Below are 27,031 nucleotides of genomic sequence, written 5' to 3'. Positions count from 1 at the left end.
TGTTAAATTAAGCCCTTAGTGTTTTTTATTTGGTTGGTTGGTTAGTTGATTTTTTCAAATCTGATTTCTGACCTTTTTCTTTCTCAATGTAATGGCTGGCCACCAGCAGCAGTTCTGTTTCTAGTTCCTTCAGGTCACTCAAGGCCTCGTCATACATGACATGCACCCCTTGCTGGTCCTGGGTGTGGACGTAGCCAGCTTCGGTGCTATAGTAGTCATCCTGGTTCTCCACTTCTGAGAACTCCATGAATTGGGTGCCATGGACCTGCGGAAACAAAGCCAAGCCTGGAAGTTAGCAGAAAAGGGAGAGCTGTATTTTTCCAGCCCGAATGGCAAACAATAGACTTCTTCTCCCATGCACAGAGCTGTAGACACGCTGAAGAATAAAGAGCTGTATGTAGAGAAAAAGATATTAGCAAAGTATGTTGGCGGAAAAGGGTAGTTTCTGAGGTAGATAAATAGCTGAGGAAGTGTTCTGATTAATTTAGGATTACCTGGAAAAAGGCAACAGAGCCAACCGAGCTTTAAAGGTGGTCTCTGAAGTCACAATGCCCGAGTCCACAATGCCAGGATCTCACCTTGATTAAGTCATTCATCTACCCTTAGCCTCTGTTTCCTCATCTGTAACATGGGATCAGTAGAGACACTACAACAGTTGTTGTCAGGAGTATGTGACACTGTGCCTAGGAGGCACTGAGATCTATAAAAGTTAGTTGCTAAAGATATCTTTATTTTAATCTTCTAAATACTTCTAAAATGCATTAATATAATCTCATGCATTAATATAATCTCATGCCTTAGTAATATACTGGATGGAATAGTGTCCCCCCAAAATGCATGTCTATCTGAAACATGTGAATGTCACCTTATTTAGAAGTGGAGTCCTTGCAGATGTACACAAGTTAAGATGAGGTCATACTGGATTAGGATGCGCCCTCATCCAATGACTGGTGTCCTTATACAAGGACAAAACTTTGGAGACAGCTGCATAGGGGAGAAGGCCACATGAAGACAGAGGCTGAGGTTTTAGTGATGCATCTACAGGCCATGGAATGCCAAGGGACCCCAAGGATTGCTGGCAACTCCCAGGAGCCAGAAGAGTCAAGGAAGGAACTTCTCCTGGGCCTCCTCAGAGGCTGACCCTGGTGTCTTGAGGTTTGTCACCTCTAGAACTGTGAGGGAGTAAATGTCTCTCCCAGGTGTTGTGAGCCACCCACTTTGTGGTGCATTGTTATGGTGGCCTTAGGAAACTAACATTATAAGTAATTTGAGTATTCCCATCATAATTTTATTTTTCTTAGATGACTGAGAACCTGTTGCTTTCTGAGATTCATTCTAATGATAATCCTCATAACGTTAAACTTCTCCATTCCTCTCAAGCCTCTGAATTCACTCCTCTCCCCCATGCCCAGCCTCCCTAAATCTCCCTCCACCTCTACACACACACACACACACACACACACACACACACACACACACACACAGTACATTCACACCCTCCTCTCCTGCTTCTTCCTGCACTGTAGTGGACGATTCTCCTCCCCTTCTCCAAGGCCTTTTCCTTCCTACCTCTCCCATGCTTCAGAGGTGCATCCCTTCTCCTTCTTGGATATCCAACTCCACTCAACCAGATATTTTCCAATTGACACTCAAACGTGCTCATGTCCCTCTCATTTTAAACCCTCAAACCCTTCCCCAGGTTCCACCTTATGACTTTCCTCCTCATGGTCCAACCTCCTAAGATGTTATCTGTACTCATTGTCTCCATTCCCTTACCTCCTACTCCTCACCCATTCCCATCTGGGGCCTATCTCCATCAAGCCACCCAAACCCTTTTTACCACAATGACCTTTTCTGCACATCCAGCAGGCTTTCTTTTTAACTTACACAATCTCTCAGGAGCATCTGACACAATTTAACACTTCCTGCTCCTTGACTCACGCTCTTCCTGGCCCCCCAGGACTTCACATTTTCCTTGATCTCGCCAACTTTCCAGCCATCCTTCTCTGGTGCTTGAGGTGTATTTTTCTCTATCATGTCATTAAATAGTGGCCATATTCAAGCCCTAGTCCTAGGACCTCATCTTTTCCTCCCATATTCCTTCCTCAAGAGACATTATACTTTGACAGCTGAGATAACCTTGCTTAGACCATTTGCTCCTCAATTTATATTTCCAATCCAGACTTTCTAGAGCTCCAGACCCACATACCCAATTACTTTTTCGGCATCTGTTCCTGGGCATCTCAAAGGCCCCTCAAATTTAACATGATCAAATTGTGTGATCTTCCCCGACAAACCTAGGCCATCTCAAGCGTCCCCATTTTCGTAAGTAGCACCACCCATCCACTTCCTCTAGCATGAATCATTCCTGATGTGTCTTTCTGCCTCACCCTGCATGTCCACTTTAGTGCCAAGTTCTGTTGATTTTACTTCCTATCTCTCAAATCCATCTACTTCTCTCAATCCCACCACCCACCACCCTGTCCAAGCTGTTATTATCTTTCACTAGGATTAGTCTAGGAGTGTCTAAACTGGTTTAGCCTCTAACTGTTCTATCCACATTCCTCTGGCTTTCCCTCCCCTCCATTTTACTCACTGCTGGCAGAGGATCTTTGAGAAATGCAGTTTTAACTGTCCCTTCTCCTTGCTTTTAATATCCTTAAAAGGTATCCCATTGCTCACAGAATAAAGCAAGATGCCTGAACAGGGCTTACATAGTCTATTTCTCTCCAGTGGTTCTCAGCCAAATGTGATTTTGTTCCCCAGAGGACATTTGACCATGCCTGGAGACATTTTTGGCTGTCACACTTGAAGGGAAGTGCTACTGATATCTAGGGGTTGGAGGCCAGGAATGCCGCTAAATATCATAGAATATTTAGGACAAGCTCCCATAACAAAGAGTTATCAAGCCCAAAATGTCAATAGTGACGAGGTTGAGGAACCTTGTGCTAGTTTCATTTTGCTTTATTTTCCACGTGGATCACGGTGTCCCAGCCACTCGTGTCTTCTTTTGGGTTCTGTTGGGTGCCATGCTCCCTCCCTTTGGCCACAGGTCCTTTGCACAGTCTATCCCTATCCATGGAAAGGTCTCTCTCCCCTTTTTCCTGGTTAAAGCCTTCATCTTCCAACCTCAGCTCATCATCACTTTCACAGGGACCTCCTCCTGGCTTCCTCAGCACCAAGTCATCACTCTTTTGAGGCATTTACTGAGGTTGCTGTTTCACATTTATTTGTGTGACTGTTGACTAATATTTGTCTCACCCACTGAATTATAAGTACTATGAGGTTAAGGAACATGTCTAATTTTGTTTATTATTGTATCCTTAGGGCCTAACACATAATGGCTACTTAGAAAATCTATATAATAAATAATAGAGTAGTATGCAAATTAACCGTACCTCCGCGACAAAAATGGCGGCCCCCATAGCCACAAGATGGCGGCGACCAGTACGCTCATCCCGCCGGAGTTCCCCAGTTCCAGGGAGGACTGCCGCTGAGAGCCGAGCAGCTCAGGGTGTCCGACTGGGAGACGTCCGCGCCCCCAAGCCGCCATCGCCGCCCGGAGGCCGCCCGGGGTGTCCGGCTGGGAGGCGTCTGCGCCCCCACGCCGCCATCACCGCCCGGAGACCGCCCGGGGTGTCCGGATGGGAGGCGTCCGCGCCCCCACGCCGCCATCGCCACCCGGAGACCGCCCGGGGTGTCCGGCTGGGAGGCGTCCGCGCCCCCAAGCCGCCATCGCCGCCCGGAGGCCGCCATCGCCGCCCGGAGGCCGCCCGGGGTGTCCGGATGGGAGGCGTCCGCGCCCCCAAGCCGCCATCGCCGCCCGGAGGCTGCCCGGGGTGTCCGGATGGGAGGCGTCCGCGCCCCAAGCCGCTAACCCCTCCGGGAGGCCGCCCGGGGTGTCCGGCTGGGAGGCATCCGCGCCCCCACGCCGCCATCGCCGCCCGGAGGCCGCCCGGGGTGTCCGGCTGGGAGGCGTCCGCGCCCCCAAGCCGCTAACCCCTCCGGGAGGCCGCCCGGGGTGTCCGGATAGGAGGCGTCCCGACCCCACGCCTCCAAAGCCTCCCATAGGCAGCCTGGGGTGTCCTGATAGGAGGCGCCCAGGACCCCACGCTGCCATCCCCTCCCAGAGGCAGCACGGGGTGTCTGGATAGGAGGCGCTCAGGACCCCACACTGCCATCCCCTCCTGGAGGCAACCCGGGGTGTCTGGATGGGAGGCGCCCATGATCCCACACTGCCATCTCCTCCCAGAGGCAGCACAGGGTGTCTGGATAGGAGGCGCCCAGGACCCCACACTGCCAATCCCTCCCAGAGGCAGCCCGGGGTGTCTGGATGGGAGGCGCCCTCAACCCCACCCCGCCAACCCCTCCCAGAGGCAGCCCTAGGTATCTGGCTGGGAGGCACCCGCGCCCCCCAGGGAGCGAGTCAAGTACTGATGATTCTTCCAAAGGAAAAGTTTAGAGAAAGAGAGGATAGAAAAGGAATAGAAGGAGAAAAGTAAGAAAGGACAAAAGATGAAACATCAAGAAAAAGAAAGAGAAGAAAAAAAGGAAGAAACAACCACAGGATATCACCTTTCCAAGTCTCATGAAATTCCTGTTGAAGGAGTTTATTTTATGATTCTTTTAGTCTGGGTTTACATTTTTACTGTTTTGTCAAGACCACAGCAGGTACACTGTCCAATATGTTTTTTTAAAATAAGTTTTATTGATTTTTTACAGAGAGGAAGGGAAAAGGATAGAGACTAGAAACATCTATGAGAGAGAAACATCTATCAGCTGCCTCCTGCAGTATGTGCCCCCAACCAAGGTACATGCCCTTGACCAGAATCAAACCCGGGACCCTGAGTCTGCAGGCCGACACTCCATCCACTGAGCCAAACCAGTTAGAGCAGTCCAATATGTTAAAGAAAAAACCCTATCTAATAAAGAGAGAATATGCAGGGGAGGGCATTTGGGGGTGACCGGGCTGTCAGGGGAAAACAGTTGGAGATGATCTGGCTGGCAGGGGAGCAGTTAGGCGTCGATCAGGCTGGCAGGGGAGTGGTTAGGGCAGTGATGGCGAACCTATGACACGCGTGTCAGCACTGACACACGTAGCCATTTCTGATGACATGCGGCAGCATGTCGAGGATGAAACATTTGCTGCTCCTGAGGATGAAACATTTGCGACTAGAGTCTTGGAGTTAGTTTTTTCCTCAAAGTGACACGCTACCCGAGTTATGCTCAGTTTTTTGGCGAAGTTTGACACACTAAGCTCTAAAGGTTGCCCATCACTGGGTTAGGGGGTGATCAGGCTGGCAGGCAGAAGTGGTTAGGGGCAATCAGGCAGGCAGGCGAGCAGTTGGGAGCCAGCAGTCCCGGATTGTGAAAGGGATGTCTGACTGCCTCTTTAGGCCCGATCCCTGTCGGGCCTAAAGAGGCAGTCAGACATCCCCCGAGGGGTCCCAGATTGGAGACTGTGCAGGTTGGGCTGAGGGACACCCTCCCCCAGTGCACGAATTTCGTGCACCGGGCCTCTAGTCTATATAATAAAAGCGTAATATGCTAATTAGACTGGACATCCTTCCGGATGTCCTTTCTTCCAGACAAAGCCTCAGCGGGCGGGGGCTGAGGCAGAGGCGGCAGAGGCCCCTGGCCACAGTGGTGATGGGCAGGGGCTGGGGCCAAGACACTTGCATGAATTTCATGCATCGGGCCTCTAGTATGTAAATGAGAGAATGGATGAATAGATGAATGGTTTTTTTATATTTTTTGCATATAGATTTCTTTTAGTCTATCACCTCATGATCCCAACTTGTACTTCTAATATATACCGTAAGAAATAAAGCGAGCCCCCAAATTCAGGGGTCCTGGTAGAACACAAAACATATTCAGGAGCCAAGCAACAAGGCAAGTATCTTTCCTCCTGCAGGAGGGTGCACAGCACATGGTCTAGAAGCATGTGCACACTGAGCAGGTGGTCTGCTCGCCTTTTAATCTTGATGCATGTGACCTGTCCCTCACTCTTGATTGGAGCTCAGGCGCACAGTCTTTCGCGATTGGCTAATTCAAAGGGAGGGGTTGGCCTTTGTCATTTCAAGATGGTGGCCCCCAGGGGAGCTGCAAGTCATGTGGCCAAAATGGCGGCTGCCAAGTCACGCAGTTCAAAATGGCGGCTGTCTAAACTGTTCTTTAACAGAAAAGATGACTTGTTTATTCTCACATATACCAGTCAGAAATAGTGTGTTTTGTCCTTATAGATTCTCATCTCATGTCATTACATCCTAATGCATGCATTCTCAATGAGGGCGGAAAGTAGTTCTTGGGAGGCAAAAAAATCTTACTCTTTTAATGCATAAAACATAGGCATACATAATGTGCAGATATATGGCATATCTCTGGTATCAATATTTCTTTGGAAAAGGACCGTCAGGGGAAAAGTATCTAAAAAGAGTTCTTTTGGGGGAGCAATAAAAAAAAAAAAAGGTTAAAAACATTTGGCATAGTTTAAAAAAATAAACATATATATATACATATATATATATTTTCTAAATGATAAAATACACATAACATATTTACCATTTGAGCCACTTTTAGGTGTACAGTTAGGGTGGTGTTAAGTACATTCACATTGTTGTGCACCTATCACCACCATTCATTGCCAGAACTCTTTTTATCTTGCAGAACTGAAACTCTGTCCCATTAAATAAAAAGTCCCCATTGGCCTTCCTCAACTCCTGAGACCACCATGCTACTTATTGTCTCAGCTGGACACCACCTGTAAGTGGAATCATATCGTATTTGTCACTTGTGACTGGCTTATTTCACTTAGCATAATGTTCCCAAGGTTTGTCCATGTTGTAGCATGTGTTAGATTTTCCTTTCTTTTTAAGGTTGAATGACATTCCATTGTGTGTATATATATCATATTTGCTCATCCCTCAGTGGACACTTGGGTTGCTTCCACCTTTTGGCTATTGTGAATAATGCTCTATAAACGTAGAGGTACAAATACTTCTTTGAGATCATGCTTTCAATTATTTTGGATATATACTCAGAAGTGGAATTTCTGGATCATATGGTAATTCTATTTTTACATTTTTGAGGAATCACCATATTCTTTTACATAAATGGCTGCACCATTTTACATTCCCACCAATAGTACACAAGGGTTCCAATTTCTCCACAACCTCTCCAACACTTGCTAATATATTCTGATTTTCTAAGTTGTTATTTATGAGTCATTTAAGCTATGGAACCAATGGTTCCCAATATTTTACCCCCCATCTATTCATTCTTATAACATAAAAAGTTTGCTAAGTTAAGTAATCGATTGTTGGGTATAATCCATTGATTTACAAATTTTAATAAGCAGTCATATCCTATCTCTCAATTGACCTGTCAATTGGTTTGTGTATGTGGCATTGCCTATTGTGTAACTACAGGAACTTCTCTGCAACCTTCATATACAGGGCAAAATATTATCAGCTTGGATAGTTAATCGTCAATATCAGAAAGGTGGGCAAGGGGTGCTACTTTAATTAGATTTAATATGCTGTTATAAGTACACCAGATGATGACATACTTCATTTCCCTGAAGACTACTCTTTAATGAGTTGCCTTAGGTTCTTAATTATTCAAGCAAAAACTTAGAAATTTTCTAATAAGTAAAAGGATGAGCATTTCTAAATAATAGCTGTGGTTCGAGTTCCATTAAAAGGATATTTCATAGGTAAGCATTCCTCTAGTAGGTTGTTATTTTTGTTTCCTTTGCTTTTGGCTAGTCTTTAGATATGAAACTTTCTTAAAATTAGGAACTTACTTTGGCTAGGAGTTCCAAAAGTCAAAGTTGTTTTTTATAGAATGATAGGCACCAATGAAAACAGAAAAGATGCTGAGAAATGACATGCCCCATACAAAAATTAAACAGCTTGTTTATATTTATAAACTAGCAGGTTGGCTTCTGTTGGCATTTAGCACCTATCATCTGTTATGCAAAATGAGCTCTCCTTTGATCCACTTTACAGGAAAAGGCCTTTCCCAAGTTCTTGTACAGGGAAATTTTATAAGATGTAAAGAAATGCCTACTGTATTAAGTACTGAAGCTGATGGAAAGCAAAACGTGTTAAAACACTGACTATAATGCCATCATCTATTGAAATGGTCTCCTTTTCCACTCTCTTCACCCCATCTCATTGCTCAAGCCTTTTATGGACATGCATGTTCCTTCTCCTTCCCTCCTGCAATTCCTGTCTCTTAAATGTATGCTTATGTCCAGGGGAGAGACACCTTGAAGACCAGATGGCCCAATTATTTCGTACAGGGTTATGACTCAGTTGTTATCGTATTTCCTTTTGATTTTAATTTCTTACTTGGCCATGGGAAGGACCCTTCTTATAAAGTTTTAGTGGTCAAGAAAATTGATTCTTCAATATTATGCTTAGAGGAGTGGCAGGAAGGGGAAGACAATAATTACCTGTTTGGGCAAGAAGTAATCTGGTCTTTGGAATGATTCATATGGTTTTAAGTCTGCAAAATAACTGATGCCAAGATAACTATTCGAGTACAGTAACTATAGGAAAATCGGTGGCCCATCATTCATTCTTCATTCTTTTCACTCTGTTGGTTGCTGTCATCACTTGTTAATATGAATTTTAGGTTCTGATAATGTAGACACTATTTCTATGACTACCTCACCTTTTTCTAAATCATCTTTGCATTAATTTCAGCTAATAATAATCTAAGAATTTCATAAAAAATTGTTAGGTGAATGACTCAATCCATTGGCTATAATCTCAAATACTTAAAAAATCTTTTATTACTTACAGAGTATAATATTATCATAACTAATTGTTTTTCATTTGAACAGCCTGATATACTTGACAAGACACTTTTATGTATATTGTCTTTTTGTGAGCTCACAACCAGTCTGTTAATGTCCAACAAACATTGATCAGATACCTAGTATGTGAAATATATATATAGCAGGTCTTCAAGTGACGTTGTTTTGTTATAACATTGATGAGGTGCTTAATTTAACTCTTGTTTTTGTCAATTAGCCTGTGGTAAATTAGTTTCATTATACACTAGAGGCCTGGTGCATGAATTCGTGCATGGGTGGGGTCCAGCCAGCTGGCCCCTATTGGGGCCCATCTGGCAGGGTGGGGGGAGGGGACGTGGGCAGTTGGAGGGCTGGCCCCGCCCCCAATAGGGGGGGGCGATCGGGTGTGGGGCCGGCGGGGGGGGGTGGGGTGGGAAATAGGGCCTCGGATGGTTGGCCAGCTGGCCCCGCCCCCTGGTCAAACTCCCGGTTGAACTCAATGCTCAATGGCCTACAATTAAATTTAATTTCTCACTCATGCAAATCCCACTGCAGGAGTAGTTGCTTTTAGACAGGTATATTCCAGCAGTGACCCAGGGATCCAGGATGTTTCTATTTTGTAGTCTGACACATGCCTTCCATTGGCTGCAGCAGGGGAATAGAGCTGGAGGGTCATAGACCAGTTCCTAAATGCTCTGGACTGGAAATGACACATGTCATTACTGCTCACAGCCCCCCGGCCAAAGCTCACCACTAGGTCTCACCCAACGGTAAGAGGCCAGGATGTGTAGGAAGCTTTGGTGCCAAGCCATCTGACCCTGTGCATGTGTTATTTATTTAATGTCTGTCTCTTTCCACTCAGGAGTCCCTTAATGGCCGGTGTTTGTGCTAGTTTTGTTTGCTGCTGTATCCGCTATGCCTAGCATTTTAATTGGTCAGAACCTTTGTGGAATGAATAAATGAGTGAATGAGTGAATGTCAGCTCCCCGGACTGGTGAGCCCAGTGATTTTGCTCCCAAGTAGCCTCGGCCCTGGGCCTGGTGAGACCAACACAACAAATTAGCATCTATGCCTCCTATCCCCTACATGGGGAAGAATCACGTAGTTAGATCTGGATATTCTAGTTTAAAAACTGACAAGGCCACACATATGGAGTACAACCAAACCACATGACCCTATTCAAGACTCTGTAAAGGTTACTTCCTTGAGATTCCCGTGCTAAAGTGGTAGCTGCTGGCAGCTTCTTTGAATGCGGTTGTATCTAACATTTATGACAGCACAGGAAAGAAATATTGCATTACCCTTGAGAAGCTCCTCCTACAGTCAACGGGGCAGGATAGGATTTGTCTCCCCTCTTCTCCTTCATTTCTATGAAGTGAAGCCTGTGTATAGTGAGAGGGCTGGGAGGGGCGTGTTTGTTAGCAAAGGAGACCAAAAAGAGAAGTCTCCTAGATACTGAGTAAAGGTTGGACTCTAGGTGACTGGATGAAAAAAATAAAAAAATGTTTTTCTTTCTTTTCTTTTTTTTTTTAAGAAAATGTTTTTCAATATCTAGAGCTGAACTGTTCAGTGCAATAGCCTCTAACCACTTGTGGCTATTGAGCAATTCAAATGTGGCTTGTCTGAGTTGAGGTGTGCTGTACATATAAGGTACACACCAGATTTTGAAGACTTAGTACAAAAAATGTATATCTTATCAGTAACTTCTTTATATTGATTATATGTTAAGGTGATACTATTTTTGATACAGTGGGTTAAGTAGATTATATTATTAAAATTAATTTCATGTTAAAAAATAAAATTAATTTCATGCCTATTTATACTTTTTAATGGTTCTACTAGCAAATTTTAAATTATATGTGTGGCTTGTGTTATATTTATTTTGGAAGTGCTACCATAGACTCTGTATATTAATGACAGGGGATCGTAAGATTTCACACCCTTACAGACATGTCAAGTATAAGTCAGGGTTCATACAAGCTTAGAACATGACTTGGTTTGGTAGCTAGATTTAATTTTCCACATTTGTCAACCTAGTACCTTTAAGAAGATAAAATTCATACCTAATCCTACCTTCAAGAATACACTTTTTAGAGATTGAGATGAAAGTAATGCAAGAGTATCTACAATAGTCCAAGAACACACAGACATTTTCAACTTTGCTCCCAAAGGAAGGGGTTTAATATGAACTTTGTAGACAACATAAAATACACTCAGGAGAGAGTGAAAGCACCAAGAGGCAAACAGGTTTTTGGAGGGATAAGAGATTCTTTATTGTTCAGCTCTTTCAAACATTTTTCTACCTTGGTTTTTAATCTATTTTTTTTTCATGTAGGGCTTGGAAAATAGACAATAGGCAAAAAGGTACCCCTAGCAATGCCAGGGAGGGCCTTACAAGACGCTGTAAGGACATGTGGCTTTCGGGGCAAGGGTAACAGAAAGGGCCCCTCGTGCTCTGTTTACCATAGAGTCCACGAACCAGCAGCTGAAAGGTCTTCCTTCCCATGGTGCCGCCCGGGCCGCTTTAAGAGTGCTCTCTGCCTGTGTCCTGCTCTCAAGTGGACCCAGCATTCTATTGTGGTTAAAAAGCCATTTCCCTTTTCACCACATTTTTAAAAGGTCCTTTCTGTAAGACACCCCCACCTGTTACTCCATCAAGTTAACTGATTGCAGGTGCCTGGAAGGAGGTGGCTGGGGAGACAGGATAATTGAGAAAGAAAACATGGTAGCAGAACACCTTACCTTGTGCTCGGCAGGTGTCCCGTGGACGTAGTGGCGAGCTCCCAGGCCTTGCAAGGTGCCCGAGCCTCCTTTTGCCATATTTACCCAGGAACTCTCTTCTATGGTGGGGACCAGGTTCCCTGCAACCAAGGTAAGGCCTGAAGTGTTGATCGTCAGCGTTCGTTCAACAGATCTGAAGTAGTTCAGGATTCCTAAGCAGATGCGCTGAAACAAAGAACAGCCTCAGGACTTGGCCCTTTGCTGGCCATGCCTAGAGCAAAACTTTGAATGGGGCCCTGGAGGTTGGCCCCACTGCTGAAAAAGGAACATACCACCCCCGGAAAGGCCCAATTTCATGAACAAATCAGAACAAAGTGTAAAAATGTGTTGCTACTGGAACAGAAGGAAAGCCCTACTTCCAGACAACCAAGCATTTCAGACGCCTGAAACCAGCGCCCACGGACCTGCAGCTCCCTGATTCGCAGGTGGCGCAGGTACAGAAAGGACAGGTAGGCCCCTCTCCTTAGGACAGGATCCTCATCACTAGGCCCCGTCCCATCATCCAGGCCCAGCAGGTGCAGGGCCCTGGCATAGCTGTACCTGTGGCAGGCAAGAAATATAGAATAAATGCCTTTCATCTCAAAGTGGTCTGGAAAATTCATATACACCAAATTGAAGTCACTTTATTTAACTTAAGGGAGATTCCTAAAAGCTACTCTTTCAAAATTGCACTGAAGATAAAGTAATTACTCTATACGTATAAATAAAAAAGACATTTCTTTTAGCAATCCCTCTTGTTAAAAACCCAGTCCTAAAGTGAAACACTAATTTAGCTGTTTACCTGCTTTCACAGTCTTGTATTTCAGCTTCAAATATTTTAGAGTTAACATATAACCTCCATCAGTCAGTCACTCAGTGTTCCCCGCAGTGTTTAACCTATCTCCGCGAGTCAACAATGAAACGGTTTAGCTTTACCCGGTCTCTCTTTCCTGCTTGACGGGCTCCCCAGCACATGGATGGAGAAGGTAGCTTGGGCGATTTTCCTTTTGTTCCATCGAAAAGTCATCTTTCTTCATGTTCTCATTCTGTCAAAAAAGTAGCATTAGTTGGATTACAAAAACACTTGCAATATTATTAACAAATTCAGAGTTAAGTCATCACAAAATTAAGTCTGATGACCCTAGACACATTTAGATGAAAAGTAGAAAAGCATTTTGATCCATTTCAACCTGACATGAAAATCTACTCCTAAAATACATTAGGGGTCATTATTTTAGTATTATTTAGTCTTTGTTTACAAAACTATTCACAGCTTTTAAATATCAGCCATCCCTACCCCCCTTTTTCATATAAACCTTCATGATTATGATGAGTTGATACACTTCTCTAGTAGATGTTTGGAACCTTGAACCTCTAATCTAGTCTTGCTCCAGGCTAAGAGACATCAGTGGATTAAACTCCTCTTTCTACTTTTTAGCTAGTATATGATTTAACCACTGAAAGTCTTCATCCTATTTTCGCATTTGTAAGATGGCATGACAATGGAAAATAAGTTGCTATGAGAATTAAATGACTGGATGGATAAAAGCTTAGTGCCTGGCACCTTATAGGTGCTCAGTACATGCTGGTTCTCTCCTGCCCATGGGCTACAGTAGTCAGCCAGCCCTGTAGAATCTATCACAGAATTCATGGTGTACACTTACTTCTTTTTTTCTTTTTTTCTAGCAAAGGTGGAAATGTATTGAAGAACAAGTGCAGACTCCCATGTGGGGAAGGGGAAAGAATCTCATAGCACAGACTCCCATGCAGGGAGGGGGAAAGAGTCCCCATACACTTATTTCCACATTCATCTTTCCTGATGTCGAGAAGGATGAGATCATGCACTCAGGGCCTCTAGGAAAACTGGGAAGAAGGTGATATTGTTGTATGGTCCTGCCCCTGGCCCTCTGAGCAGCCCCTTTATTAGTGGCCCTCTCTGCCTCTCTCTGGACACAACCCCCATTCCCAGAAGCCGTGATCTTTCATAGTGACACCGATCCCCTTGAGAACACTGAGTGGCAATGGCTGAGGTTGGAAGCCCCCCCTGCCCCCAGCCCCCTCCCTTAGCCTTTTGGGTTACTTATATTCTAATTTTGGGTTCTTAAAATTCCAACAATGGTAGAAACTACTGGTTGTTCCCCAAGATCCATCGTCCTCTTTTCCCACAGTAATGTAATATCTATCTTGGCACATGGCCACCCAGATAAAGATGAAATTTCCAAGCCTCTCTTGCAGCTAGGTGTAGCTATGTGACTAAGTTCTGACCAATGGAATGAACATAAAAATGCCACATGGCAGCTTCTGGGCATTTCCCTGAAGTGGCAGCTTCCCCACCCCTAGTCTCCATCCTGCTGCTTAGCACATGAACGTGACAGCTGATGCGTCATCTCAGACCAGGGGTTGATCTTTGGTATGGAAGTTACATTAGTTGGAACTCGGAGAGAAGGAGCATGGGTCCCTGAGGACCCCACGGAGCAAAGTCATCACACCAGCTCTGTACTTCCTACTCCTGGATGTTAACTTGAGGGAGGGTAAGAATTTTCATACCCTTTAATCTTCTGTTATTTTGTGTCTAACTATGACCAACAGCCAACCTAATCTTAAATAACACAATCCCCAATACACTAAAGCTAAACTACCAGCCTTTTTGACAGGCAGTGGGAAGAACATTTTGGACAGGGATATTAGCAAGAGCAGGGGAGAGAGAAAGCTGTCTAATCGGGTGTCATTAAGTGGCTTCCCATTCTGCCTGTGGGTAGAAGGTTCTATCTGTTCCGGGTTAGTGTACACATCAGTGTATTTCTGTGTAAACGTCCTACCACCCTAGGACTGGAAAAGTCCTTGGAAATGGTTGTGGTACACTTCAGTTCCTTAATCCAGAAACACAGGATCATTATACCAAAATAAGGAGAATGTCCGTTGTGTTTGTTTTGTTTAATCTGTAGGAAAGCACATACTCCATGAAGGGAGATGAACTTTGACAGTTGCTATTTGACCCAGAATTTGGGGTGAGGGGTGAGAGGCGCTCTAGGGAAGCCCTTTGCCTCCCAGCCTATGGCACTCTGGTGTTGCAGTTCGGCATTGCCCAATGTGTGTGGCTCCAGAGGGCCAGCTCAGAGCCGCAGCCTTTCTCTGATGGCACGGTGACATTTTCAGCTGTTCCTAAAATTACCCAGAATTATATAGGAAAGAACAGAAAGTGACATAAATTGCAGTGAAAGAACTTGAAGGAAAGACCGAACAAACCACAAAAGTACTGCTGGGCCAGCAGATTGCCAGGAAGAGAGGAAGGGGGCACAGCAGGCTAGGGCGAGTAAGGCCAGCATCTTCCAGGAAAACAGAACCAACCACAGCCCACAGACGGAAACTGCTCAGGAAAGGCCAAAGCCCATGAGTGCATTCCCCTAAGAGAACTGGACCACAGCGCAGATTGGCAGCACGGCTGACCAGAAACCAGAATGTCAGCACCACCTGTGCGCATCCTGTCTCCCTGGGTAGGTAAATCCTTCGACATCTGCTCGGTCTCATAACTGGGTATTTGTCGGCATGGTTGAGTTCACATATGTTGACAGTTCTGAGATTGCCACTGATTGCAAATCTCATTTTCTTCTGGGAAATGGGCAGTGGTAGTGGAGTGGAAGAAATACTAAGGGGAAAAGCAATTCTGTTATGTATTCCTCTCCTCAATGTCTCTGCAGCTTACTTGTGTATATCCACAGAATAAAAAGACTAGAAGGACATACACCAAATGTTAACACCATTGTTTTATTTAGGTGGTAAAATAATGGGTGGTTTTTATTTTCTTTCTTAAACTTTTCTATATTTCACAAATTTACTATGATAAATACATAGCACTATTGTCATTCAAAGATGTGTGTTTGTTTTTAAATGTTCTATTAAATTTGATGAGGGAAACTGGGAAAATGTAGTTTTGTGTTTCCCTGAACTTCTTGCACGTGGGAGCTACTGTGGACAGCACCGCTTCTGTGAGAGCACACCATATACCCATTACATCACATTGTCTCTGGAGACAGAGGAGAGCATAGCATAGATGGGGAAACGGCCGTCACCCCCTCCCTCCTGGGTGTGGCCAGAGAGAAAAAGCAAAAGAAGAGGCAAAGGGGGTAGTATCTTCTGCCACTTCACTGCTCCATAAAGTTAAAGAAAATCACCATTTTAAACCATATCTTTAGAAATACAATGGTCAATAGCAGCATTTAATGTTTGTACACTAAATAAACATTTTAGTAAACATGTGTTTTCTTGGTGAATGACCTTGGACACAAGAAACCCAATATAACAGAATTACAGATTTGGAAGGATTCACACAGGGCTAGCTGGGCCATTTCCTCTGGTCAGGACTATAATTAAATTATTTTACTTACGTTTTTCCCCCCAAAAAAAGAACATCCAAAAAGTGCAGTTCATTTGGACCAGAATTCTCTCATTCTAGTTACACATTATTTTCAATGAACAATTATAAGTAAATTTGATAGTTTTTTCTTCATCATCCAAACCCAGATTTTTACACAAATCTGGAATTAGAACTGTGTGATTAAAGAAAAGAGTGGCCAGTCTTTGATGCAAATGGTAAGTAATGGCCAGTTCAAACTGTGATAAAAACATTACAAACATTATTAATGTTTAGATAAACATTGTGTTAAAATGGATGTGGGAAACAGGTTCTCTCATAAGTTGCTGGTTGGGGAACATAGTATACCACATTGACAGGACCTATAAAAATTTTGAAGTGCACATTCTGTGAATCAGAAAATCCATTTCTAAATATTTGTTCTAATAAAACACACATTGCACAGGAGGCATGTATAAGAAAGTTTAGTAGGCAGGGTTTCTAATAAAGGGGAAAATGGCAACAAGGATCCATAGGGAGCCAATATGTGACCTGTAGAATACAACAAAATATAATGCAGCATTTAAAGAGAACAAGAGAGACAGGTCTCTAAAACATATTGTTGGGTGAAAAAAGCAAGTTCCAGAAAGATATCCATAGAGTATGGCAGATGGTTGATATAGAAAACTGGATTGTACTATATATTTATTTATTTTATTTTTTATTAGTCCTTACCCAAGGATATTTTTCCCATTGATTTTCAGGGAGTGGAAGGGAGGGAGAAAGGGGGAGAGAGAGAGAAAGAGAAACATCGATGTGAGAGAGACACATCGACTGGTTGCCTCCTACACACTCCCCTGAGTGAACCTGCAACCCAGGTATGTGCCCTTGAATGGGAAACGAACCCATGATCCTTCAGAGCGCAGGCTGATGTTCTACCACTGAGCAACACCAGCCAGGGCATACTCTCTCTCTATTTTTTATGGGGACATATGTATGGATGTAAATGTATTGAAAAGGCTCGGAGCAATAACAATGTTTACCTCTGAGGAAGTGGAATGGGGGCCAATATTTGAGTCCCCATTAAAGTTAAAGCATTAACTTTTCAGTGATGTCAATTTTTATACGGAGAAAAATTAGTTGACATTTATTTATTACTTCTGTAGTTTAAAAGTAAAAAAAAAACTACTAAAGAGAAAAATAGTAACTCTACAGTGGATAAAACTGGCAACCACGTGATCAAGATTAACATCCCCAGTGATGTCATGTTGATAGCGTCTGCCCCTGATGTGATGTGACAAGAAGGGCCACCTCTTGGGGTGTTCTTCCCCCAAACCTATAACCTCAGTGTAACCATGAGGAAAAGCATCAGACAAACTCACATTAGGGAACATTCTACAGGTTGCCTAGCCAGTACTCCTAAAGACTGTGAAGGTCATGATAAACACGGAAAAACTGAGGAACCGGCTCAGACCTGAGGAGACTGGGGAGACGTGACAATTATGTGCAGTGTGGTACCCTGGATAGGATCCAGGAGCACAAAAAGGACATTGATGGAGAAAACAGTGAATTCCAATAAAAGTCGAGTTTAGTTAACAGTAATGTACCAATGTTGGCTCCATAGGTGTGACAAATGTACCATCCTATGAAATAAAAGGCCAGAGGCGTCACGACTGGAACAACCAGAGACTAGACCACCACGGCCCCTCACCGGGCTGGTCCCGCCCCCAAGCAAGCAGTTTAGGTCAATCAGGCAGGCAGGCAGAGTGGATAGGCTGATCAGATAGGCAGACCAGCGGTTAGGGGGGATCAGGTAGGCAGGCAAGTGGTTAGGGGTGATCAGGTAGGCAGGCAAGTGGTTAGGGGTGATCAGGTAGGCAGGCCAGTGGTTAGGGGTGATCAGGTAGGTAGGCAAGCCGTTAGGGGTGATCAAGTAGGCAGACCAGCAGTTAGGGTGATCAGGTAGGCAGACCAGCAGTTAGGGGTGATCAGGTAGGCAGGCCAGCAGTTAGGGGTGATCAGGTAGGTAGGCCAGCGGTTAGGGGTGATCAGGTAGGTAGGTGAGCAGTTAGGGGCGATCAGGTAGGCAGATGGCCCCCTGCCAGGCTGGCCCCACCCCCAAGCAAGCGGTTAGGGGCAATCAGGCAGGCAGGCAGAGTGGATAGCAGTGATCAGGTAGGCAGACCAGTGGTTAGGGGTGATCAGGTAGGCAGGCCAGCGGTTAGGGGTAATCAGGTAGGCAGGCCAGCGGTTAGGGGAGATCAGGTAGGCAGGCCAGCGGTTAGGGGTGATCAGGTAGGCAGACCAGCAGTTAGGGGTGATCAGGTAGGCAGGCAAGCGGTTAGGGGAGATCAGGTAGGCAGATGGCCCCTTGCAGGGCTGGCCCCGCCCCACAGCAAAGAAAGAGGGAGGCCCAGGCCAGCCAAGTCATTGCACCCCAGCCTGTCGCCTGCAGAGGGAGGCCACCGGTGGCAGGGGAGGGCGGGTAGTGCTGCACAGATGGCAAGCAGTGGTATCGGTGGGGGTGGGCCAGTTGCCTGCAGCCGGGGGAAGGAAAGTTCCCATTAGGCCCTGATCTCAGGCCAGGCCTAGGGACCCTATCCGAGGGATCCCGGACTGTGAGAGGGTGCAGGCTGGGCTGAGGGACACCCCCCACCCCGCCCGGGGTGCACTCATTTTCGTGCACTGGGCCTCTAGTAGTAATATAAGATGTTAATAATAGGAGAAAGGGGGTAAAGGAACACCTGGGAACTCTTTGTACTATCTTTGCAACTTTTCTGCAAACCTAAAACTATTCTAAAATAAAACATTAATTTTTATTTTAAAACATTCCCTAAAGGAAGGTTTTGGTGAACAGTATTCACTGAGAATTGATCAGAAACTGTTCTGAAGTTGCACTACAATTAGTGCTTACAGTCTCCCAAATAGGACGTAGAACTGTCAAAATGGACAGTCCTATGAGGTTCGCTTTCCTTCATGCAGACATCCCTTAAGAAAGTTATTTTTCATGAGGGATTGGTTGTCACTTCAGAATCAGGATGCTCACCAGCATACAGATGCTAAAATTCATACTTGACTGCTACGTGCAAAATAGCAACAGAGCTTTAAAATTCATACCCCACTCCTGTGACCCCTCCCAGCTGCCACGTTTTACTTAACCCTCATCTCCTCTGACTAGCATTCAACATTCAGAGTGCAGCATGCGACCACTGGTGCTCTCCTACTCTATAGAGTGACTCTAGCAAAGTGGAAGAAATACTTGAGGAGGTCACCAAGTAACACCCACAGGAAAATGGTGAAGCAAAGTGGAAAACTATTGGTTACTGGCTTAGAATTTCCTTCCTTAAAACCTGTGCTATTTTCTTTTTAAAATACACTGAGTGGCCAGATTATTATGATCTCTGAACGCATAATAATCTGGCCACTCAGTGTGTGTGTGTGTGTGTGTGTGTGTGTGTGTGTGTGTGTGTGTGTATTAGAGGCCTGGTGCATGAATTTGTGCATGGGCGGGGTCCAGCCAGCCTGGCCAGGGAGAGGGGACATGGGCAGTTGGCCGGCCTGCCTGCTGGTTGAACTCCTGGTCGAGGTGACAATTTGCATATTAGCCTTTTATTATATAGGATATACACTGAGTGGCCAGATTATTATGCGTTCAGAGATCATAATAATCTGGCCACTCAGTGTATATTTTTATTGATTTCAGAGAGGGAGAGGGAGAGGGAGGGAGAGATAGAAACCTCAATGATGAGAGAGAATCATTGATTGGCTGCCTCTTGCACACCCCCTATAGGGGATCAAGCCCACAACCTGGGCATGTGCCCTTGACCAGAATGAAACACGGGACCTTTCAGTCCCCAGGCTGATGCTCTATTCACTGAGCCAAACCAGCTAGGGCGCTGTGCTATTTTCTGTTCCCTGCTTGGAAAGCCCTCTGCAGCCCGTTTGCATGGCCAACTCCTTCTCATTCATCAAATTTCAGCTCAGATGCCCTTACTCTGAAAGATCTTGGCCCATCTCTCTACCTGTGGCTGTTCCTCTCCGCCCCATTGCCCTCTACTCCTGTGGATTTCTTCATGGCATCACAAGTTAGAGATGTAGATTTTCTTCTTTGTTCACTCATTTATTACGTGTTCCATTTCCAGAGCCCAACACAATTCCTGGCACAAAGCTAGCATTATGTAATGATCACTGAATGAATGAATGAGAAACTGGGGGAAAACTTGCACGACACTAGTAAGTACTGTAATTTGTGTGTGTGTATGTCTCCCCTCTTGCCCCACTTGTAGAACCTATAGGTATGCTAAGTCTCTTTAGGGTCTAGTTGCCATGAACCAACTTGAAAACACAGTGCTCACATTTTTTTCCTTTGGTCACTTCCAAGAGCAACATTTACAAGTCAGTAAATAGCCAGGGGAAGTGGTTTTCTTTCTTTCTCCTTTTTAAACATTTGGACAACTGAATTCAAAACAGATTTGATGAAAGCACAGATTGCCTTTTATTAATACCCCGGCTTTCCATTTCTCTGCAGAGGGAGGGAAACAGTAGCAGAGAATAAGAAGTTCTCGCCGGTGTGTGGCTGGGCTCCTCACACTGTTGCTCTAACTTAGTGCCTTCTGCCTCTCAATAGTTACCTGAGCCATCACCTCCTGCTCTCATTTTTGCTTTCCACTGACACAGGGACCCCACAGAGGTAACCTCCTTTGTCGCCTGAGTACCCCTGGGCACTGCCACAACTCTGTCCGACCACAGCCTGGACCTCAGCACTTCTCCACGATTTCAAACATGAAGCTCTCCTTCTCTGACTCCGTCTCCCATTGCCTCCCACCTCTCCCTCACATTCACCTCCCTTCCCCCTCATTTAGCCACCAGGAGTTTAATTCTCCCTATCCTCTCAGCCAAGGAGGAAAACAGATATGTGACGAAGACCCTCAGATGTGAATACCAGAGCTTCCCAGATAAAGGAAGATTACATCGGCATCAAGAAACAGTCTGTCCAGGATGCCGGGGGCAGAGGTCTTATTCAGAGATACCTGGGCTGAGTTGAGTCTGCTTTTGCCCTTTACCCCCACCCCACCCCCATCCCCTACTCCCAACCCTCTTCCCCCTCAGTTTGGTTCAAGAAGTAGAAGAGCCAGATGTTTTTAAGTGTCTCCTTGTTAGTACAAGGTCTTCCTGAATGGTGACATACACCTGGTGGTGAAATGACAATAGGATAGGGAGAATCTGGCTGTTTTCTCAGCTCTGGCAGGGTGCTGGCCGAGGGAAAAGCGTCACTGATGGGTGCACGCGCTATCCGGGAATCCAGGGGCCAGGGAGAGCCATGCTGTGATGCAGCATCTGGTCCTGATCTGTGTGGCTAATTTTTCATTAGCTTTTCTAGATCCTCGTCTAAGCAGATTAAAAAGTTACAGAAGTTGTGGTGTGTGTGTGTGTGTGTGTGTGTGTGTGTGTGTGTGTGTGTTTGCTTTCAGACAGTCTGTAATTCATTAAACCCATTTCAGGTTTCTCTTTCTCTCATAAACAGCCTGGGATGGTGGACCATGACAGTGCTTCTCTTTCTAGAATTCTACTAAATTTCTCTGTGCTTCCGACTTTATGTATCATTTTTATTCACTCTACAGTTGTCTTCAGGGACAAAAGTAATAGAATTATTATGCAGAGTGGGCTCACTGCAAATTCATGTCCTCTTATGTCAACTGGGCCCTCTTAGCTGCATGGTCATCCTTAGGCTTTCCTCTCATTGGTGACTTTTCCCACATTGATACCTGCTCACACACCATGCTCACCTTCTAACTCACTAACCCGAACATCTTCCTCTTCCTCTCCCTCTCCTTCTCGCTCTCCAAGGCAGCAGGTCATCCACAAGCTCCTGCATAATATCTTTTAACGCCAGAAAATTCTACGTACCTCATTCACCTCAAGGGAAGTGATGCCATTGTCCCTTTCTCAAAATTACTCCTCCACTTGTTGTGGTTTTTTTTTCACCCCACTCCCCCCATTTTCCCCCAGGATCATCTGTGTCTCAAATTTACTTTTTCATATCTTCCATCTCTTCTTCTCCACTGCTCCTTCCCTTCAGAGCATAAATAAACACACTGAGTTTTCTCATCTTAAGCAAGCAAATGAAACAAAACTCTCCTCTTACAGAGCAACAAACAATAGCAGATTTATAGCTTCAAAATGCTATAGTACAATTGTGAAGACAAATATCCGCTAGGTTTGTGTAGAAACTCCCTTTCCTTGCCAAAATTCATGCCTCTCCCATGTAGTAGCTACCTAACTAGCTCCCTGCCTTCAGTTTCTCCCTCTTTCAATCCAATTAACACCGGGCTGCCACGTTAATCCTCCTAAAAAAATATAGCTTTGTGTATAATATTGCACACATTCCTTATGGCACTTATATGCATCTACTACAACCTGCCCTCTCCTCCCCACTAAAAAAACTTCTCTGCCCTCTATTTCCACATGAGCCTTCCACTTCACCAAAGTTGAACACTCCACGTATAGTCTCTCCTCTGCATTGTTGTTCATACTTCCCTCCTCGGATGTGCCCCTACTTCCCTCTCCACCACCACTTCCTTTAACCCTCCGCTTTCTTCAAGCCCAGCTAAACACCAAATGAGTTGGACGGTTGATAAATATTGTGAGTGTTTAGACAGAAAGCGGTCCTCACAGGGTTGGTTCTATTGAGAAAAACCTTTTGAAGGAGGAGGAAATTGAGGGTTTTTCAAACTTACTTTGAAAAACGACCAAAGTGAATTTCGAAGGTCTACACACAGGTGGTGAGTTGCACAGAAAGGTCTATTGGTTATTTTCCCCTGTGGTACCTGGTAGAGGTTGGTGTTACTATAAATATTCTCCCAGATTCGGTCATAGTCGCATTGATGCAAACCCTGGGAAGCCACGGAAGTGGGATGAGATGGAGCCAGCATGACCGTCTTTGCAGCGTGATCTTGGAGCACTTGCGTTACTCGCTCAGGGCTGGAAATCTTGAGGAGAACACAGAGGAGAAGGAGTGGTTGGGAGAAGGGTGATTCCCTTCTTCTCACAAGAATTTGGTCGTATAAACATGAATAATAAAGAAGCTCCAGGTGAGGCTTTATTCAATTAAAAAAAATCATGATTCCCTTAGGTATATTCATCCGTTCAGCACCGTAAGTATTCAAATACACATAAGAGCACATTTAAAATTCTGTTACAACCCGCTAAGTACAAGTGTTGTTGCACCATTGAAACACCTATCCATTTGGGGTACAAACTGTCTGCAGTTAGAAAGCTGTCAGGAGATGGATGAGGAGGAGGCAGCTGGGTAGTCTGAGGAAAGCACAGGCTTTGTAAGGACACTGCCCTGGGCTTGCATCCCTGCTGGAGTCCTGGCTTTTTAACGCAAAGCAGGACAAGTCAACCTAACAAGATCACTAAAGATGTCTCTCCCAGGATTGCTGCAAAAATGCCTGGCATGTAGCAGGTGCTGAATAAATGTTCGTTCTCCTTGTCCAAAGGTAAAAAAACGAAAGAATAATTCCAGAGCTAAACTTCTACTTCAGTGATACACATGTTACCATGTTTTAATCATTTTAATATCACTAAACCTCAGAGATCATTTAGGTCGATCCCTATCAAAATCTCAATGGCTTTTGTTTTTTAGAATATAACAATTTATCCTAAAATTCATTTGGAATCTCAAAAAACCCCAAATAGCCAAAATAATTTTGGAAAAAAAAATTGAATGACTCACATTTTCTGATTTTAAAACATACTACAAAGCTACAATAGTAAAAATAGTGTGGTACTGGCATAAATTACACATTTAGACCAGTGGACTAGAATACAGAGCCTAGAAATAAATCCTCAATTATATAATCAAACTAGAGGCCCGGTGCACGAAATTCGTGCACGGAGGGGGGTTGTCCCTCAGCCCAGCCTGTACCCTCTCCAATATGGGACCCCTCAAGGGATGTTCGACTGCCCGTTTAGGCCCGATCCCTGGGATTGGGCCTAAACGGGCAGTCGGACATCCCTCTCACAATCCAGGACTGCTGGCTCCCAACTGCTTGCCTGCCTGCCTTCCTGATTGCCCCTAACCGCTTCTGCCTGCCAGTCTGATCACCCCCTAACCACTCTGCTGCCAGCCTGTTTGCCCCCAACTTCCCTCCTCTGCCAGCCTGGTCACCCCTAACTGCCCTCTCCTGCAGGGTTGATCACCTCCAACTGCCCTCCCTTGCAGGCTTGGTCCCTCTCAACTGCCCTCCCTTGTAGGCCAGTTGCCTCCCAACTGCCCTCTCCTGCTGGCCATCTTGTGGTGGCCATCCTGTGTCCACATGGGGACAGGATCTTTGACCACATGGGGGCAGCTATATTGTGTGTTGCAGTGATGATCAATCTGCATAGTACTCTTTTATTAGATAGGATAGAGGCCTGGTACAGGGGTGGGGGCCAGCTGGTTTGCCCTGAAGGGTGTCCCTGATCAGGGTGGGGTACCCTTGGGGCGTGGGGCGACCTGAGTGAGGGGCCTGTGGTGGTTTGCAGGCCGGCCACGCCCCCAGGCAACGCAAGCGGAGGCCCTGGTATCTGGAATTTATTTTCCTTCTACAATTGAAACTTTGTAGCCTGGAGCAGAGCCAAGCCTAGGGCTCCCTCCGAGGCCGGTAGCCATTTGTGTTGGGGTTATAATTGAAACTTTGTTGCCTTAAGCGGGTGGGCCTGGCCAGGGTGTGTGGAAAGCTTTGCTTCCCCTGTTGCCGGCGGCAACTCTGGCCTGCTCTATCAAGCTCCATTCTGCCACCATTTGTTTGAATTTGTTTACCTTCTATAATTGAAACTCTGTAGCTTGAGTGGAGGCTTAGGCCTGCAACGGCTGGCAGAAAGCTTGGCTTCCTCTGTTACCTAGGAAACCTTGCTCTCTGTGGCTGTAGCCATCTTGGTTTGGGTTAATTTGCATACTCGCTCTGATTGGATGGTGGGCGTGTCAGAGGTATGGTCAATTTGCATATTTGTCTATTATTAGATAGGATAATCTAAGACAAGGGTGCCAAGACCACTCAATGGAGAAGGAACAGTTTCTTTAACAAATGGTGTTGGGAAAACTGGATATCAACATACAAAATAATGAAGTTGGACCCTTATCCTCCACCATATACAAAAATTAGCTCAAAGTGGATTAAAATCTAAATATAAGATCTAAAACTATAAAACTTTTAGTAGGAAACAAGGTAAAAGCTTCATGACTTTGAACTTGGCAATGATTTCTTAGCTATGACCCCAAAAGCACAGGCAAAAAAAGAGAAAAAAAAATTGAAAGGAGACAAATGTCACTACATCAAATTTATAAACTTCTGTGCATCAAAGGATACACAATTAACAGTAACAAGGAAACCCATGGAATGAAAGAACCTATTTACAAATTATACATCTGATTAATATATCTGGGGTTAATACCCAGAACATATAAAGAACTCCTACAACTCAACAACAACAAAAATACAGAAATTACCCAATTAAAAAATGGGCAAGTCTGGCCAGTGTGGCTCAGTGGTTGAGCGTCAACTTATGGTCCAGTAGGTCACAGTTCAAATCCTGGTCAGGGCACATGTCCAGGTTGTGGGCTCGGTCCCCATTGTGGGGTGTGCAGGAGGCAGCCAATCAATGATTCTCTCTCATCATTGATGTTTCAATCTCTCTCCCTCTCTGAAATCAATAAAAATATATTTTAAAAAATAAAAGAAGAGCATTCTGATATATTCAACAACTTGGATGAACCTTGAGGACATTATGGTGGGTAAAATAAACTAGTCAATAAACAAAAGGACAAATATTATGATCCCACTAATATGTGGTGCCTAGAGTAGTCAAACTCATAGAGAACAGAAAGTAGAATGATGGTTGCTGGGACTTGGGGGAGGGAGGAATTGTTTAATGGGTATATACTAGTAGTTTCAGCTTTGCCAGATGAAAAGAGTTCTAGAGATGGATGGTGGTGATGGTTGCACAATAATATGGATGTACTTTATACCACTGAACTGTACACTTAAAAAGGGTTAAAAGGATAAATTTCATGTTGTATTTTAACTACAATTTAAGAAAAAAGAAAAAATAATATAAGGACAGGCCATGTCCCCTTTACTTTGCTTTCTTGCAAAACTACAGTACTGTACAGTATCACAACCTTGATATTGACATTGATACAAACAAAATATAGAACAGACCCATCACCACAAGAATCTCTCGTTTTGAAGTTACACTCCTTTTCCTTCCCTACCATCTCTCCTTAGCCTGTAGAATTCATGAATCTGTTCTCCATTTCTATAGTTTTGTCATTCTGAGAGTGTTGTGTAAATGAACTCATACAGTCTTTATAGGATTATAGTTCTTTAGCGATTCATCCATATTCTTGGGCATATCACTAGTTTGTTTCTTTTTATAACTGACTGCTATCCCATCGTATGGCTATACCAGAGTTAGTTTAATAGGAGGTACAGATATTCAGTTTTACAAAATAAAAATAAAAATTCTGCAGATGTTTTGCAACAATGTGAGTATACTGAATACTACTGAACTATAGAATGCTTAAGACGATAAATTTTATGTTAAGTGTTTTTTACACAATAAAAATGAGATAATTTTAGTCTAATAGTTTTGTTTCACAGATGAAGAAACTAAAACTCAAGGTTATATGACTAGACCAATATCACGCAGAATCTAAAGTTGGACTATAATCCAACTCTTTTGACAATCATTACTCTCTACTGAAAGCTAACAGGATTATAAAAGTTTGGTAATTAGATTAGAAAGTTCCAAACAAAGCCTTCACAGTAAATTCATGGCTAACATTTTTAAAAGGGAAAGAAAATTCAATTTTTCTGAGAACAATTTTAGTGAGTTTTATCTATAAGGGAACATGATTATTATTATTTTCTTACCTTCAAAAACTTTGCTTGGTGTTGCATTAATACATCTATTCTTCTCTGTTCTTTTAGTTTAGTCAAAAGCTTCTTTTGCCAAGGATCACATTTTGGCTTAATCTAGTGTATAAACATGTTCACATAAAGTTACAACACGACACAATGGTTCTCTATGAAAGTTGCAAGCAAAGAGATTCAAGGACCTTCTGAAAAGGA

The 27,031-nt window shown here is 44.3% G+C and overlaps 1 protein-coding gene across 1 annotated transcript in view; it reads right to left on the bottom strand.

Annotated features, from left to right (window-relative positions):
• Positions 1–27,031, bottom strand: part of CCDC162P (coiled-coil domain containing 162) — a 75,012-nt gene that overhangs the window by 33,113 nt on the left and 14,868 nt on the right. The window contains exons 8-13 of the mRNA XM_054722669.1: positions 26,834–26,935; positions 22,742–22,903; positions 12,500–12,609; positions 11,989–12,124; positions 11,546–11,749; positions 73–265 (exon numbers count right to left, since the gene is read on the bottom strand). Coding sequence (XP_054578644.1) covers positions 73–265; positions 11,546–11,749; positions 11,989–12,124; positions 12,500–12,609; positions 22,742–22,903; positions 26,834–26,935 — 907 coding nt within the window. The remainder of the gene's footprint in view (positions 1–72; positions 266–11,545; positions 11,750–11,988; positions 12,125–12,499; positions 12,610–22,741; positions 22,904–26,833; positions 26,936–27,031) is intronic.

The sequence above is a fragment of the Eptesicus fuscus genome, chromosome 10, assembly GCF_027574615.1.
Source record: "Eptesicus fuscus isolate TK198812 chromosome 10, DD_ASM_mEF_20220401, whole genome shotgun sequence".
Lineage (NCBI taxonomy): Eukaryota > Metazoa > Chordata > Mammalia > Chiroptera > Vespertilionidae > Eptesicus > Eptesicus fuscus.
Note: the sequence above shows the minus strand (reverse complement) of the source record. Positions and strands in the feature narration are given on the sequence as shown.